Raw genomic sequence first — 18,841 nt, 5'->3', positions numbered from 1 at the left:
TGTCACCTGTGAAGCAAGTGGAAAGTCGCTTGCTTAGTCTTGCTGGTAGTCTTTAATAAATGAGTGATGCAAAAAAGGCATGCAAGCTTTAGAAAGTGAAAGCAAAATTTAAATCCTGGACATTTTAAGAGATTTAGAAAACCGGCCCGATGAACTTTTCAGTCCCAAAAAGGTGCATCTCTGTGGGTCTGTAAAGCACGTGAGCCTAGCAAACAATTTTGTCATTTTGTGTTTAATAGATGTCTAAGAGACATCTAAACAGATTTTATAAAGTATGTGTAGTCATTCATTTCTGTCCATTTGACAACTAGTCTAGTTTTGGCCTATTCTTAGGCATGTATTAAATTTTCACTAAGCCCAAATTCAACCTTGTTTTAGCCAAGACAACTATGTTTAGACGTCTTTTAGACATCTATTAGACATCTTTTAAAAACAAAATATGCTTACTTGGAGTGCTGATAGATCTTGCGCACATAAAACGAAACTGGTAAGCGAGAGAAGATTTTCCTACTACTAAATGGATCGCGGATGTTTGGTTATATTGGGTGGATTAAAAAAGTGCAAAAGGATGATAATAATAGCAAAAAAAATGTGTCAGCAAATATAACTGGGCGGCCCACCCAAGTAAAACCTATGTGTGGGAGGCACTGCAGTCACTGTTAGGCAGTAAAGACCACAGTAGTGCAACAACTGAGAAGCCATTCACAAAGAATGTGTATTAGCGACTGAAAACAAGAGAGAGAGATGCAGTGTTCAGGAGTAGTTCTCCCATGTTGCCATTGTCATGCCAACTTACTACCCCGTAAATAGAAGTGTGCAACACTAGTCCCACATTCAAGTTCATCTGATTGGTCCACTGTTCTGAAACTGACAGCAGTTGTGAGTGAAAGTTGAAATCGTTTTATCTTTACATGCCATCTAAAAAAATTAGGTGCTGCAAAATATGCGAGTGTATGGTCATGCACATCCATCATCCATCCATTGTTATCCGCCATAGCAATAGATATATAAGATACTGTCTCATATTGTGAGCACATAGGTCAGTCTGTGAGTAAGTCCCTTCTCTAAACACGTAACATTGAACAGTTGTTGTTGGCTGCACCTGCTGTTATGGATGGACAGAGTTCTTGTATTTTCATTACAAGAGATTTCAGTTTTGAAGCTTACTGTATATTAAATTTAATACACCAATTATTGTTTTTCTGTTGTTTTACAAGAGGGCTGAGCTTAATCTTTAAAAGTGTAATACAGTTTTCTAATTATAAAGTTTTTTTTTATTATTGTTTTTAATCTGTACTTTCGCATCACAATAAGCTCTGCAGTTCTGTTGCTGATTGTGACAAAACATTTCTGCCTGTTCGAAAAAGAAAAAAAAGCTTTGGTGATTTGTTGCTTATTCCTGTTGTATCATACCTGTACCAAACCGTGACCCCAAAACTAAGGTGTGTACTGAACTCTGACTCCAGTGTACCGATACACCCCTAAAATCTATAGTCATTAATTTGATCAGATCTGAACTCTGCATGTAGATGGATCTCCAGGTGCAGGATTGTTCACCCTTATCCTTCAGTCTTGTTGACTTTATGGAGACATTTTATGTGGCAACCATTGTAAGTCTACATGACCAAGTTCCTAGTACCGTTTGGAACTGGGAACTTCTTATTTATGCATCTTTTTCCTCGCTTTTTTGGGATCTGGAGATGCTTTAGTGTTTTAGTAGATCCTTGGTAGTGCTCCCAACTACAAAACTGTCAAAATGTGGAAAGTCATGTTGGGTAACCATGCTTTTAATGCTTGAAACCATACTTTCAAGGTTTTTTTTTAGGTCTTTTTCCCTTGGTATATGTCACAGAGTGTATTTTGTCTGATGGTACTGATTATTTAATTCTCCATGAAGAGTGTTCCCTCTGCATTAAACAGTCAGGATGGCATCCATCACTGTATATTCGTCAGACGAGCACAGCTTTTGCCTTGAAGATGACCTCTCGCTGCTGTCATCTTGCCTTGATGTCTCATTGTTCTCTGAGTGATGTTTGAGTGTCATCCTTGGGGCTTTTAGCATTCTACTCACTGTTTAGTTTGCTTGTTATTTTCCTCCCTCAAGATGTGTCTTTGTGTCTTCCATAATTATCTGGGGTAGAACTTCAAGAAATGACATGATCATGCTAGATTTAGAGAGAGAGAGAGAGAGGTGGCCAGAGAATCTGTCAGTCCTAATAGTATGACCACTGCTGTAGATGCACCAGGACATGGACATATGGCTAAAATTCTTGTATTTCAAGTATGTGGGAATATCATATGTCTTCATTGAAGACCACCCAGACCATACTGAAGTATAAGGTTTTCTAGCTCAAGAGTCTCAAAAGATGAACCGCCGTTCAATTATCAGAACACACAATGCAAGTTGTATGAAGTCTTCCTTGTATCTTGTACAACAGTGATTTATAGAGAGTTCACCTTAGACGATTCACTTCTGCACTTTATGGCTCATCATGTAACTTAAGGGATGAACAGATGGCCATGCCATTACATAATTTCTTTATAAACAATTAGGGTTGTCACAATACTGGAATTCGATACCAATCGAACCGCGCTGATATGTCATTGTGATCATGTGCTCAACAGAAAAGACAGCAATTGGCTGTGAAGGTCATCGGTTCACCGAACTCACCGTTGTGTACTGTGTGTAACCACAGATACAGGCACACTGGAGCATTTTAAAGCTGCGATTCTTTAGGGGATCGCTCTTATGTCAGCTTATAGACAAACCTGCTGATCGACGTGACTTTGAAATGCTTCAGTGTCCCTGTATCGGTGTTTACACTCAGTAAACAGTTTTCATTTCTGTTGAGCACGTGAACATAATGGCAAATTAGCACTGTTTAAGAACGTGCTCAATAGCGCTTAAATGTTAGCGGGAAATGAGCGTTTTTAAAATTTCATTACCGATTGGAATTGAATTCCAGTATCGTGACAACCCTATAAACCATACATGAGTTGAAGTTGTATTTTGCCTTCCATCTGTCTGCAGGCCCAGTAATGATTTCTGCAAATACATTCAATTACATAAAATGCATAAAAATAACTATTCTAAAGCAAATTGGAAACCTGTTGACTAAAATCAGTGACATCAAATGTGGAAAGGCTCATATTATGTCTGTTTAGAAGATAAAATGAGCCTCTGTTCTCCACAGAATGTGTCTGTGAGGTTTAAGCTCAAAATAATTTAAGGATCATTTATTATACCCTGATGCAATTGCTTTTTTGAGAGGGGGAGCAAGATCATGTCCCTCTTTAAATGCGAACAAGCTATTGCTGCACCTCCCCCTTTCTAGAAGAGGGTGGAGTCTTTACAGCTTCTGCCTCATATACTCCAACAACATCAAGCAAACAGTTGTGTTTAATGCTGTTTGATGAGTTTAAACTAGTGATATGTGGTATTTTGAATGTCCAGACACAGCGGGTGCACACAGAAAGCTGGTTGTTACATGGCATTCTGTAATAGGGTTGTCACCATACTGGAATTCACTATCAATCGATACTAAAGTTCAAAATGTCCATTTCCCTCCAACATTTGAGCGCTACTGAGCACTTTCTTAAACAGCGCTGATTTGCTATTGTGTTTACGTGCTCAACAGAAATAACTGTGATTGGGCGTGAAGGTCATCAGTTCACCAGACTCACTGTGCTAAATAACGCTCAAATGTTAGCAGGAAATTGACGTTTTTAAAAAATCAGTATCGACTGGTACCCAATTCCAGTATCGTGCAATCCTATTCTATAGAAGAATACTGTTTCTATGTTGGGAAAGAAATTGCATGTGTATCGGAATATAGTATTCAGTCTGTGAAGTGGTCAACATGCTAACACGACTTAACCAGGTCTTGTCCCATTGAGCATGTTTAAGTTAAAGAACATATAAAAATAGGAAATGGGCTCATTTGACAAATTCCCTAGAGTTAAAGAGTTTTACCATTTTTAAATCCATTCAGTTGATCTTTGTGTCTGGTAGGAGAACATACAGTATAGCTTATCATAGATCATTAAATAAGATTAGGCCATTAGCATCTCGCTTACCGGCTAGGTAATATTGTTTTACTGCCCTGATTCAGCATCAAAGATTGCCTGAATTGTTTAAAAAATGGTAAAACTTGGTTGTTTAACCTTTGGTAAGAGATTATTTCCAATGAAATGTTGACTGTTCCTTTAAGTCATGGATATTGTAGTTAGTATAGTTGTAATAGATTTTGTATAATATATAAAAAGTATAATGGTGGCTCAGTGGTTAGCACTGTTACCTAACAGCAAGAAGGTCCGAGCCTCAGCTGGGTCAGTTGGCATTTCTGTGTGGAGTTTGCATGTTCTCCCGTGTTGGCATGGGTTTTCTCCGGGTGCTCTGGTTTCCTCCAAAGACATGTGCAATAGGTGAATTGAATAAACTAAATTGGGCATACTGTATGTGTGTGAATGAGGGTGTATGGGTGTTTCCCAGTGATGGGTTGCAGCTATAAGGGCATCCACTGTGTAAAACATATGCTGAATAAGTTAGTGGTTTAGTAGTTAGTATAGTTAGATTAGCGCTCTGGTATGTTAGTTATGTATAGGTTTAAAAATTGATTTTATGTCTAGTGTTGTGTTATTGTTTATGACTATTTATTTATGTAGCACCATGGTCCTCTGAGACACATTTCGTTCCACTGTAGGTCCACACATGTCAAGAAAGCTCAACTTAAACTTAAATATTGTGATGTGTACACTACCAAAGGAAAATTCAGGACTACAGTTGAGTTGTTCTGAGGGAATACTTACCAATTTAAATTATAACCCCTGATTTAGCTTGGACTTTACAGTTCTTATTTATGCATTTGTAACCCGGACGATCCTACACCACCCAAAGCTGGGATCGAACCAGCAACCTTCCGCATGGGACTCGGTTGCTCTAACAAGGAGGCTAAAGACCATGGCCTCTAGCATCTGTCACCAGAGCACCTTTTAGAGGTCAGAGAAGTGAGGTTTACCTGCACTGCACTTCACTAGCTGGCCTCCACTACACTTTGATAGCAATATTGTGTACTAAAGGAAGTTGAAAGTGTAAAAAGCATAATAGCAACCATATAAAGCATACATCTTCACAGAAAGCCATTAGCGGTATCATAACTTATTCCGCACTGAATGCTGATATAATGCAGATTCATGACAGGCACGTGGAGGCAGTACAGGAGTTTAGATGTGATGGCTGATGGATTAAGGTCATGCACTGTCTGATCTCATCTGTTGCATAAAAATTGCAGCGCTTTTCTGACAGCTACTCTGCTTACCCAATGAACCAGTTGACATGTTGAATTGTAAGTTGTTTACTGTGCAGCTTTGCACTGTGCTGTGCTTGTTAGCCGGAGGGCACAAAGACCATGTTAATAATCGCACCATGCACATCATATGTCTGCCTCCTCAGTTATGTGAAGTAATATGATGTAATGATGTTATAATGTGTAATTGGGCTTGTGGATGTGGATATAATAGACACAGGTTGGTCTATAATAGCTGAGCAAACATTCCCATGTATCTTAAAAGTGTTTTGTTTAAATATAGGGTTGGTATCATTTGGGGTTATTTCGATACTGGTGCTAAATCGATACTTTTGAAATGGTACTGGTGCCGGAACCGGTACATTTGAGCCACAAAATTATGGTGGATGACTCGAGAAAAATCTTTTAATTGACAAAAATATATATATATATATATATATATATATATATATATATATATATATATATATATATATATATATATATATATATATTAATGATTTTAACTGAACAATATAATTAAAGTTTAAAGTAATAATCAATTCATATTTCAGATATTTGACTTGAATTCCATTAATATATTTATTTTGATCATTTGTTTGTTAAATTCAAATCTAATGAATTTAAGATTTGCATTATGCAATTAACATTACATTAGCTTACCACTAACCTGTGGAAAGGCTGTCATCAAAATGGCTGTCATCACCTTTTTTCTAGGGTTGGGGCTTGTGACTACATTTACTTGGACATCAGTAATTTAATTATTTGCCTTAATCTGAATAAGACAATAATATGATTAAGGTGTTTACGTGAGTTGCTTTTTGAATGTTCCTTTTATGATTCATAGATTGATTAACGTCGTTGCATCACCACATGATCCACGTTTCCTCTGGAGTTTCATCTTATTTTGGTTGTTTTATTTATAATTTTTAGACTGCAGTTCTGCAGATTCACTTTCATTCAAGAACATTTCATTCATGCCCCCGTTACAAACTGAGGTATTGAATGAGAATGTGAAGTAAGGACTTGTGGAAGAGTGTTGTTTAAATGAAATTTCATACTGCATGCCGAATGTAAAGTAAAAATCTCTGCATTTCAAGATGTGTATGTCTGTGGTCCTTTAGGGTAATCAAAAATTGCTGTTTACATAGTAGACTCTTAATCAGAGTATTGTCTTGATCGTATTAAAATCAGATTATTGGTGTCCATGTAAACATACTTGGTGAAAGTGCCAGATGATGTTGCAGATGCTGTCAGATGCTGTCAAAGACTTTAGGTTGATTCCTAGTACCCTCAAATGTTTCATTAAGTTTAATGTATTTCCCCCCTACACACAACTTGCAAAGTGTCTGCTTCACGTTGCTGTGTCAGAATCCTTGCTTGTAAAATATAGCCACACTTTAGAATGCTTATTTTAAGCAAATTTGATGAACGAGATGTTGATGAATGTGAAGGGAATTGCTCACAGGATGCTCTGTACTGCACGCGTTGCCTACGTGCGTGCATTCCCTAAGCAACAAGAAACAACCCATGACAGTGTCTGTATCCTTCGAAGTTGTTTTGAATGAAATGTTTAGAGATAGTGTGACACGATGCTTACCTATGTGTGCCTTTGATGTACCCCCTGATGGTTCTTACATCCCTGTCGCAGCACCAGTGGCACTGAAATTCATATGCTGATTCGGTCCAATGCATACCGGTTACATAGGTATCAGTCGCTACCCAACCCTAGTAAATACTGTATTCATGGAAGTACATGATTGGTGAAATTTAAATGTTGTTTTGTTCACAGGAACTTTTGAAGTCATTTTAAATAAAGAGTTTACTGTAGTTTCCAAATGTACCTGCAGGGGCTAATGAGTCCCTTGGGTGCACTCTTTCTTTTAAAACCAATGTTATATGTTAAATATTGAAAAACCCAATCATTGCTTTCATTCATTTAATCTTTGGGTTATTTTTCTTTATTAAATTGAAATTACAATTGTTTTTAACCTGACTATTTGGTATGTTCATATTTGAACCAATATTGGGTGAAAACAACCAGCATTTTTTGTATGAGTGTGAGTATTTGCACAAAGTCCCTTGCCATCTTGACGAATATGGAAGGGTTGTGTTAATCCCACCACTCTGAAGATAAAAGGTCAAGAAGATCCTTGAGGATCCTTTAATTTCATACAAAATGGGAGAATATCCCAGTTTAATGAGATTCCAGCATTCACCGTGACTGTCAGCAAGACTTATAGAGTTGCGTCATACTGTTAATAATGTCCAAACCTGGGAGCTCAGAGCTTAGGTGAGAGCCAAAGTGACTCTGACATTTCATTCCTCAGCAGGCGGGAGCTGATAGTGCTTCCCTCCCCGTGAGCACAACCTTGAACTCCTCTCACTTCTGAAGGAGAGGGAAACTATTACAATGAATCAGTTGGAGGCATCCCAATGGACCCGACCCTGTGGCTTGGGCGGTCTGGCGGATTGAGTCTCAGATGGACCAGTCAGATGACGTCACTCTCAATGAAAGCTCCATTGCCCCTTAAGGCGTCATTCATTATGCTGTGAAGTTTCAATTTCGACCAAGCCAATGCAATTACTGGCCCTCTGTAGGGGTTTTGGTGGTACTCCGAAGCTTCAATTCGTCTAAATGAGAAGCTCAAACAGTGGCTCTCATTCAAAGCACCATTCCACTCGAGTAGTGTTTGTATTTAAGTGGAATAGCAAACACACATAGGTGCGTGCCGCTTCAGGGTGAAAGCCTCGGTTTCATTTTCACCTTGACTGCCGCTGTTTATGAACACCGTAATGACACCTTCAGTTTTTATAGTGCTCACCCAGACTTTAATTTCCCATGCAGCCATTCTGATTTGATTTGAGCTTTTTTATAAAGCACTAATCTCGCACGATAGATCATTGCAGAGCTCTCATTCCTTAATCCTGCTTTAGTAATATCCCAAGGGGAAATCTTTGAGGATCATTTATGAAGTGGTGAGATAGTGAAAGTCTCTTGTAAGGGTAATCAGCCAGCATCTCATCAATCTAGATGGCATCTCTGTGTTGCTGTTATATAATGTGTAATGCGCTAGGAACATTAATAAGAGGCTGGTTGGAGACTGAGCAAGACCCTTCATGCCAATATCAGACCCCCTTGAGATTTAAAACAAAACTAGACCTTTGTGACCTCTTGGTCCGAAAACAACTTTAATAAACTGAAATTGAGAAATGCTGAATTGATTTATTACATTTTATTTCTTAAATTTAGCAAATGTTTTTATTCAAATTCACTTAGACATGAAGGATACAACAAAGCGATTCATTGTAATGGAAAATGAAGATGGCAAGTTTTAGAATTGCTCATAAAAGTACAAAAGTATGAGACACCATGGGACAACAGAAAGAGATGAAGAGTTTCTTTATAAAAAAGTTTCAAGAGTAAGTAGGTTAACAGCTGCAAGTCAAATGTTCACAGAGGAGTTTTTAGTCTATTAAACTTTTCTGAGAGGGACATGAGATTCTGCTTTTTCGCTAGATACATCCAGACGGGGTACTGTAAAGGCCCAAACACGCACACACACACACACGCAAAAATTACATTCAGGACAACTGGTGACCAACTGTAGCTCTACATTATTCTTGCTCACTACAAAAAGATTTGTTCCAAAGATAATTTGCAAACCGAACTGACTTTTAGTCAGCCCTTTTAAAGTTTTAAAGTCCACGTGAAATCAAAATTTACAATGTTTATTTCGCTAGCACACATTATTATTCTTTAGATGAACAATTATTCTGTGCAAATTAATCCACAGAAAAAAACGTTTGCTTTGATCATTTTCAATCAAAGTCTGATCATTTGCTTCAGTGTTTAGAGTGGTGGTCCTTCTCTGTTGACGTGAGTTTGACAGCTTCTGTTACAATATTCTCAACTATGCTGTCTTACTGTTAGTTTGCTATGAGGTAATGATGTACAAAAAGGAAACCCCGCCCCCTAATACATATTCAATTTAAGTTGGAAGTACAACATACTGAAATAAAAGTTTCAGCAACTTCTTGTTCGAACTTTGAATTTGAAGTTGATCCATAGTGACCTTTCTGACCAATGGTCTCTACCACTGATTAAATATGAACACAGAGCACAGAGCTGAAACCTTCAAATAGAGCCCAGAATTGCAAAGCAACTAGATGATGGTCCCACTTGTGCTATCATTATAGATAGGACACTTTCCAAAATCTACCTCTACAGATGTTTAATGACTTAAAAGACAAAATCAAGACACTGAGTAGGAGGTCCTAACACCACAAAATCAAGACCATAACTCTAGAGTCACAACATTAACTTAATTCTAACTAGCCAACTTCCACTCATTTTTTTTTTTTTTTTTTTTTTTTTGTGGGAAATTGAAAAGTTTCTTGACAATCTCAAAGGGGGTTTTGAATTTCTGAATTAAGACCAGTGGCTGGTTGGCAGGGGAATGCATTAAAAGACAACATAGCTCTCAAATGCCATTTTTAGCCAACTGTTCACATTCATTCAAATGTGTAGGTGTCCTGAGAGCCAAGCGCGTGCTTCTATTGCTTGAGAATAATCGTCTACTCTGCCAAGAGGCTCTTTCAGAGAGATGCGTCGTGAGGTGGCACCACTCATTCCCAGCCATATCTGATGTGTCAGAGCATGAGAAGCCCATGTGAGGGCTGAAGTTGGCTAAGAAAACAGACACGTGTGCCTTTTTAAAAGTTCATTCTCAAAGACCCTGTTGAAGAGTCAGAGGTTCTTGAGACTGATCAACCTAAATATAAGGCATAGTTTTGTCATGAGAGACAGATATTTCTTCTTTACCTGTTATATCAGCTTTCATCAGGTGGATTAGGGTCCAACATTTGGCAACTGAAACACTGACTTTGTCCTTTTCTTTCCCCCCACAGCCAGCGAGAACTGCCATGACTTCCATCCCATGTTTTTCACCCACGACCGCTCGTTTGAGGAGTTTTTTTGCATCTGTATCCAGCTGCTCAACAAAACCTGGAAAGAGATGAGAGCCACTTCTGAAGATTTCAATAAGGTAAGAGCATATTCGATTGAGGCTCTACCTCAGTATTCTCACAACCTTTGCCCAATGGGTTTCTTTTTATGGATTTTTCTGTCTTATTCGCTTTCCTTCCTGCACATTAGTGATCAACAAGTATGGGGTTTTGATGGAGAAATGCTGGAGTCAAAAAACCCAGATATGCTCTATGTTATTTAAATTGACCAATAAAGACTTGAAATGTAACCACTGGCAATGGCCTCATATGGAAAATCATACATGCAATGTTATCTCAACTGAATAAATAAACTCAAATAGGTCATTTGAAACGCATTCAAAATTTCAAGGTAGCAATCCAGAACAGTGAATCTAAAGTGCCATAGATGTGAAAACTCACCTCAAGAGTGAGCAGACCGCTGACCTGATCTTATTGCTAGCACTCCTGGGAGATTAGTAAGTTACTTCAGGCTCATCGTTAACACTACATCTTATTGCTAAAGTATATTGGGATATTTTTCCATATCTGGCTGTGTCTGATTCCTTAAATTTCAAGCCATTGAAGACAGTTAATCGAAAGCTGCCACACTGGCTCATTGGGAATACCTGCTTCAGCCTGAATTTTTGTGTACTTAAGCATACATTTGATGCAGTTCTTTGCACAACAATGTCTATGATTTGATGTCCATATGGAAAACTTTTCTGCCGTGGCCAGTTTGTTTTGTAACTCACTTTGGATGGTGTTTTACTTGCAAAAGAGATAAAAACAATGTAAAAACAAGGTAAAAACTAACATGGCCGCAGTGCACATTCTCCTACATTCCCTTTTGGAATACATAATCGGTTGGTTTTAGGTAAGCGTTTATATCAGTGTTTTTTTATAATGATGATGAAAAGCCTTTATTTGTCGCATACCCTTTTACATGCAGTGAAATTGGACCCAACCCCCCCAGGGGAAGTTGTCACAGCCAAGGCCGTCTGGCAGGATAGTCAAAGAGAAACCGAGAAAGAGAAGAAAAGGTTTTCAATTTGGATCAATATCTGCTAATTTTGTAGATATCTTATGTCTGTCACTAGTCTCCAGGTATGACCAAATCACAATGCAAAGTCACTAGTTTATCCCAGATGTTTTCCAATTTGTTTTCACCGTCGTTTCAATCCAGCCGGCCAGCTTGGTGGGGTTTTGAGCTGCACTGACTGCTTCTATCAATCGTCGATAACCATCAGCAGAAACCCTCTTATTAAAGTTCAGATTAGATAGATATCTTCAATATCCTCCAGGGACAAAGTGGCCAGGCACACAACGTGCCACTTCTCCCACCCGTCCATCATGCATCCAGCTGCAAACATCCCCGCAGGGCAGTTGGGTTCCCCCGAACCCAGACTTCTTATTGAGAAGATGTTGTCAGTTGCGTTCAGAGACCAGTTGATCAAATCCATAATTCCTTATGTGTTTGGAGAGCAGGGCAAGGAGAGCCTCAGAAATAGAAGAAGATGAAACAAGAGGAGCCAGCCAGTAGAGAAATGGGAGGGAGAGGAAAAAAGTGTGACCACCTTCGCCGAGAGCCAAAGAAGAATTGGCTAGGCTAGGTGATCTGTACAACAAGCCCCGCCTTCATGTGGACATGCACAAAAAGGATATGTATTTGAAACGTATAATGAAACATACCCTAAGGAATGTATTACAGATTCACAAAAAGGTGAACAGTGCCCTCTAGTGGATTTTTAATCTGAAACATGCAGCAAAACGTACCCAGAGAAACGTATTTTGCATGGAAAAATGTAGGCACATATTTCCAATGAGCCTGGGCTGGAACTTTCTGAATATATTCTGCGCCCCTAAAACCTGTTCCATTATATGTGCATTGGCAAGTGTGTTGATAGATATTGAAGCAGTTAATTGGCTACTTCACTTCAAAATGCTGAACTTGCTGAATTAGTTTTAACATTTGCAATGGAATGAAAGTAGTTTCAGACTCTTGGCAGTAGCAAACTTTTCTTCTGGTAAAAGAGGCAGATAAGCTTTAGCTAGGCTGTTGTTTGTGTAATTATGATAATCACAGCAAACTTGTCGCCACATTGTAGCATAGGATAAAAGACGGTCTTGCGAAAAGCTGTATATATTTGAGCTCAATTAAGATTCATGGACATGAAAACTCATTTTTAAGTATCTCCCTGGAGCGCGTCTTTCTGGACACTGTGATTAAATTCATCATCCTTTGTTTTCTTACATGAGCAGCACATCTGAGAAAACTTGCTCGCTTTTGCCCCTCGTCTGTGTCTGTGTTGCTCATCGTCTCATTATAAATAGAAGTGCTGAATATAGAGATAAAACTACTGTTTAATCTGGTGATCAGAACTCTTCAAATTCTTTCTTTCTGACTGTTTTCTGGCATTGGGCACAACTGAAAATAGTCTCCATCATAAGTGTTGCAAGAGGGATGAAACATTGCTGTTGATAGATTAATCATTTTAGGTTCTTTTGATGGTGGATAAAAGGTTGAGATGGTGAAATGCACTCATCAAAACTTTAGTCCTGTCAAGAAGTTGTTTCATATGTAGATTAGTATGAGTATATATGAGTTGTACACTGGGAAAAATAAGGGAAAATTTAAAGCATTGGATCTCCTAAATATCCATCCATTTAGCCAACATTTCTGGCATGCATCGGATATGAATACCGTTAATAGTATTACTAGAATGGCTGTATGTGATTTCCACTACTGTAGTCCAATCCTTTTCCTCTTTAGAGAATAATTGTATAACACCCAAGTCTTGACATCCATGTGTTTACAAGTCAACTGTGGACACAATCATGACTCAAATGAAGGGGATTAGAACCACCTCTCCACCAACCTTTGCTTAGAGTAAATCTATCTCTCGATTTCATTGTTGAAATGTCGCCTTCTTGCTGATTTAACTTTTGCATTGTTTAAAAAAATGAGAGTATTAAAGGTATTCAAAACAGTTATTAGTAATTTGTTGACTTTGTATCCATACATAATGAATAAATAACTCTTTAAGCCTTTAACACCATAGAACAGTGTATCTTAACCACGTTCCTGGAGGACCACTAACACTGCATGTTTTGGATGTCTCCCTTGTCTGTCACACCCATTACAGGTGTTTCAGTCTGCTAATGAGGTAATAATCTGAATCAGGTGTGTTTGGTTAAGGAGACATACAAAGTAAAAATACTCAGTAGGTACTGCCATTGAATTTAAATGTACTACTCGACCATTAAAAAAAGTACATTCTATACAGTACGAATGGAACTCGGAGGTCCTACATCCACCATTTTTTCATGATCATGTGACCTACCAGTGTCAGTTGCAATGCTTCACTACCATTAATGAATTATCTTGTGGTGCATCATGAGATAGCGTAGCGTCTACTGGATGCACACTTCTCTCCGGAAGTTGTAGGTCATCCAGGTACTTCTTGCACACTGTTTTTCGAATTTTACGAATTCGGACATACTACTCTGATTGCATACTGATTTATGCATACAATATAGTATGGAAGTATGCGATTTCAGACACAGCCATGAAAAATGTACAAAGATGGTGGTCTAATAGGAACGTGGTTGAGAAACACTGCTATAGAATACTCACTGCTAATAAAGTATAAACTTTGCAATACATTGTTGCTCCAGTTTCTATAATAATATGTTTGCAGCAGGTTTTCTCTAAGGAGGCATGTAAAGCCTTCCTCTGAAAAAGTGTATGAATAAATAATCAGCAGTAAAATATGAAAGAAAATACATTTCTGTAAGGTTCAAAGGAAGGTAGCATCCTTTTTTTTTTTTTGCCTCCCTTGAGTTTATAGCACTCTCGCTGAGCTCTTAAGGCATGGCTTGAAGCCAGTTTTATATATTTTCACTAAAATAAGACCTTTGTCGAATAAAAATAAAATACTCAAACACATACTTAATCTTTTATTTATTTTTTCCATAGCTGTATACACACCCCTGATCTGAATGTGTGAACTTACACATGAGCTGTAGTCTCCTGAAATTCTCCATTTTGTGCTTGTCTTGTTGTTGTGTCCAGTCAGACGCACTTTGAAATGATTACGAGGCTTCACTGTCACTATCGAGCACTGATGGACCTCCACCATTTTCAGATGACTGCACCTCACAGCTCTCTTCTCGCACGCACACACATCTCATTTTTATACGCACGTTATTTTCTCCTCCCCCACTGTCTCTCTCTCTTCATGATAGGCCTGTCACATCCTGTAAATATTGTCTGTCCATCTGTGTATATGTGTGTGTGTGTACAATGTGTGGAGATGAGAAGTGGGAGGCAAGTCTACTCTTGCTGATGCTTTCGGGGCAAAAAAAAAAAAATCTGACGGGCAATGGTTTGCCTGTTTCCATGGCAACCACATTATAATTACTCCCGCTCCTGCTTCGCCCCGCTTCAGCTATTGTGTGCGTGTGTGTTTTGGTTCATAAACAGCTGTCTTCTCCACCCAATCAGCTCTGACGGAGGCAGCTACGACACCTGACTTAAAATGGCCACTTCGGTGCATCCAAGTGCAGTAGTAGTGATGTAGTGACTCTGTTTAAGCAAGCACAACCCTCACCCCTCCCCCTCCCAGTCTCTCCCTCTCCCTTATATACAAACCATGTGATCTGTACAGTCATCGCGCCATTGGCTGAAGCAGCTGTGGCGTCTGGCCAATCAGGCGTAAGTGCTGAAATGGACATAAACTGAGCTGCTTGGAGATGCTTTCAGACTTCAGAGTGCTGATGGGCATGAGCGTCCAGAAGAAAGCAAGCCTTGGCTAAAAGCTTGATGCATTTTGCTCAGCTGCAAACACATGTAAAAGCAACCCAGGAACCATCTGCCGACTGTGTTTATCTTCTTTCTGGATCGTCCCTGCACATGGTCAGGGTTTTTCCTTTGCTACACTGGGTTGGACCAACGTGGAGCTGCGCTCCCAATCATGGAGCTGACAATGGCATGTGAGTAGCGCTAAAGCGATCACATTGGGGAAAATGACTGAACGGCAAAGATGAAAAGGATCATTTGCAATTTTGTCTGGATGCTGAGGGGAAACGGGAGATGAAGCAGACGCACAGATGGGCAGGCTTTGTGTGAAGCTGCTTGTAGTAATCAGGTTAGAGGCAGATTTCAGCTCGCGGTTTAGAGGAAGCGATCCAGAGCGAGCGCTACAACCTGCGCTCTCCTCCGTAGCCTGGCCCCTCCTTGGGCACTTATTATGAATGAGCGCTTTAATATGTCATTCTCCATCAGTCCGCTCTCCATGGCACATTGACCTCTAGTTGCTTGCATTGGTGTTTGCATTTGTGCATGCATCCCACGTGCACATGGTGAGATCAACACTGCTGCTTTTCATCTTGTATTGAGGTTAATCTCTTTTGTATACAGCCTTGTCCTTTGTGCATTCTTTGTGGGTTTGATGTTCACAGGATTGACCTTTCGTGGATGATCAAAAAGACAATAAAAAAAATCTCCAAGCACTTCTGAATTGTGTGATGGGCTGTCAGCTAGCTCCTAACATTGATTGATTACGGTAATATCGCAGATAGTTTTTTCCACAGCATAAATCTGCAAGATCTCATAAAGTGAATGATGTCTCGAGGTGTTGTTTGGTCGTGCTCAGCATCCGCACCCAAGCCTCTGGTCCACAATTCCCTACTTCCCCTTGCAGAGACAGATTTTTGTTTTGAATTATCATTGTTTCTTCCCTCCATTAATCACCTTTTTCTTCCTTCCTCCTTTCCTCTTCCATTTTTGTTCCTTGTCTTCTCGTCCTTTCTTCCACCTTCCTCATTAACTTCTAAATTCTTCATACCTTAATTCCTATCCAAATGTATTTACTTCTTTTCCCTCCTGCCTATTCTTCTATGCTTAGATTTTCTCCTTCCTTTCGGTCTTTGTTTTTGCTTGTACATTCTTACACACGAAGATGCTATGAGCTAAGTCTCCTGAGACCTTAAGTGACCTTAATGTGTTGCATGCTTTCCTCAAGCTTCATGCTGGCCCATGGTGAAAGAGTTACTTATTTCTGTTTCTATCAGTGGAGTAAATGTGTCGATAGAATCCAAAAGAACTGACTTCCACCTGCTGAGAGTACTCCAAGATGTATTTTTATTGGTGTATTTTTGACCTTTTTGAAGGTAACGGAAGTTAGCTTGAGAAAGGAACTAAAGCCAGGACTCAAACTTCAGATTACTTGAAGTGCAACTGGACCATATGTTGGAATACCATTTGTTGGGGTCTGGTTCGGGAAATTTTTGAGTGTTTTTTTCGTAATTTTATGTTTTAAACAATATAGTTCGAAGATGCAATGAGTTTAGACTGTGTTTGAGTTGGTAATTGTGAGTGTCTTTCTATGAGTGTCTGTTTGGTCATCCTCTTTACTGCAACAACTTACCGTACAGTTTTGAAAAAGAAGTGTGATAATGTGACTGAATCAAATTTGTCTTTAAACAACTCTTACTGTAAGAAGTTTGGCATTTGAACCCAACATTGTCCAAACCAGATACGATATGATACTCTAAAGGCCGGCTCACACTTAGCAATTTTTAATAATCCTAAACGATCGTAGCACGTGAGACTGCGCAAACATGGCTCCCTTGTCACACTTTCATAATGTCAGACTGAACAACAATGAAGACGCACCAAACACAGAAGAACTCACCTGGAGTTTGACATTATCCATTCGTCAAACTTTCATACTGCCAAGTTATGAAATGATTTCTCACAGCAAATCTTAACAATCTGTTGCAGCAATTTTGCACACAGCATGTCTCAATAATAAAACCAGGAAGCAAAAAAAAACTGTTCCGACATTTCTCAATGGTCATTTGAATTGTCGAGTGGATTGCGCCATCAGATTCTGTGCTCCTATTGGTTCTTTGATTGACGCTCATTGCAGCTGTTGTCAGACTGCAGAAAAGTTTCTGAAATCTACTGACACTGCCAGAACTTCATCAGAGGAAACATCTGATCGCAACAGCTATTAGGCGGCTGTCTGTGAACATGTCAAACCAACAATCAAAGTTCACAGAGTTTAGCCTAGGATTTCAGGAATCTTTAGGATTTCCCAAAATAGTCTCAGTTAACCATATTGCGGCTGAAATCCCACAGTGTGAGCAGTGCTTTAGATATCTTTGCCACGTTAATTACTTTTTGGCCTAACAACTATTGAGAGACTACACATTTAAAATGTGCCCTAAAACTTTGACTATTCAGTGACTATGTTTCATAAAGGGACCATAAAAAGATCAGTTTTAGTAGAAACGAAACACTTAAGCCTGACAGATGTCATCACTCCACAGATGACTGCAGGTTGTATGGGCAAGCACAGATCTTCTATGTCCCGTGACACCATGTCCTGTGCCAGGCCTAATACTTCTCAACACTTTAGCTATGTTCCAGGAAACTGTTCTAGCTAATAGTACAAGTTTTTCGTTGTAACCATGAGATTTATTAAAAACATTAGACGAGATTTTATAGACCTGCTATCTTTTTACACGTTTTACTATTTTATCTCTTCACCTTTTGGCTGAATCCACCCCTAGCAACCTACTACATGAAAGACTGCAGGTCTCTCTCCTGGCATGCATATGCATGCACAGGTGTTTTATGATTGACTACTCGGCTTATTCCCAGCATTTATGGAAAAAAAAAAAATTATTCCAGACTGTACTGCATCTAAATGCATCACATGGTTTTGCGGTCAGTGTTTCCAGCAAATATTTTTCCTCCTTAATGATATCTATTTGTTTTCTTTGAAGCAATGCCCATTTCTTTGATGTGAATCATTATTAACTGTTATGAAAATCGTTAAGGGGAGGAAATGGCATAATTAGCATGCGAGTTGTGGAATGGATAAATGCCCCATTTCTTTTTCGTGCCTGATTACCCCGTTGGGTCCATGGACCATAACAAGCAGAATGAATGTGAAGAGGGATGACAGAGACATGCGCAAGATATGCTTCTCAGCCTGTACTGCGAATTTGTTTTCTGTTTTATTATCTAAACACCGTTTGGCTGATTGACAAGTCCTAAATGGCTGCTGTAGCCGTGGCAAAGATTTGTGTTAATGTGACTTTGTCAGCTTAAGCAGTTTTGTCTTTGGAGAACTGTGACAATAAGCAGGATTTGGGTTTGATCCCAACAACCAGACGCAATGCTCTGACACACAATACAATGCATCTTTGCAATGCCATGTTAAGCAGCTTTTGTCCTAGCTAGCATATGCTTTATTTAATGTTAAAACGCTCTACTTTAAATATAATTTTCTTGACCTTTATAGCCACATTCAAGCCAAACAATGGATACTTGACCTCAGATTACTGTAGATTACAAAGTGCATTTAAGATTGTAAGTGCATCTTAATCGCTCTGTATGTATTTTAACGTTAAAAGTTTATGTATTAGATAAAAGGATTGTCATGATACTGGAATTCGGTACCAATCAATACTGGAATTTTAAAAACATCCATTTCCCACTAACATTTGAGCCCTGATGAGCATGTTCTTAAACA

The 18,841-nt window shown here is 39.0% G+C and overlaps 1 protein-coding gene across 7 annotated transcripts in view; it reads left to right on the top strand.

The window, feature by feature from the left end:
- The window catches only part of elmo1 (engulfment and cell motility 1 (ced-12 homolog, C. elegans)), a 181,304-nt gene that overhangs the window by 134,861 nt on the left and 27,602 nt on the right, over positions 1–18,841 (top strand). For 6 of the 7 annotated variants that reach the window (XM_056479829.1, XM_056479827.1, XM_056479828.1 and 3 more), the window contains one exon: positions 10,218–10,354. In XM_056479829.1, the coding sequence (XP_056335804.1) occupies positions 10,218–10,354 (137 nt within the window). Of the gene's footprint in view, positions 1–10,217; positions 10,355–15,058; positions 15,288–18,841 lie in introns of those variants that run through there. The other variant, XM_056479830.1, reaches the window with a different exon arrangement.

This window comes from Danio aesculapii, chromosome 19 (assembly GCF_903798145.1).
Source record: "Danio aesculapii chromosome 19, fDanAes4.1, whole genome shotgun sequence".
Classification (NCBI taxonomy): Eukaryota; Metazoa; Chordata; class Actinopteri; order Cypriniformes; family Danionidae; genus Danio; species Danio aesculapii.
The sequence above is the reverse complement of the archived record's forward strand: the minus strand, read 5'-3'. Positions and strand labels throughout refer to the sequence as shown.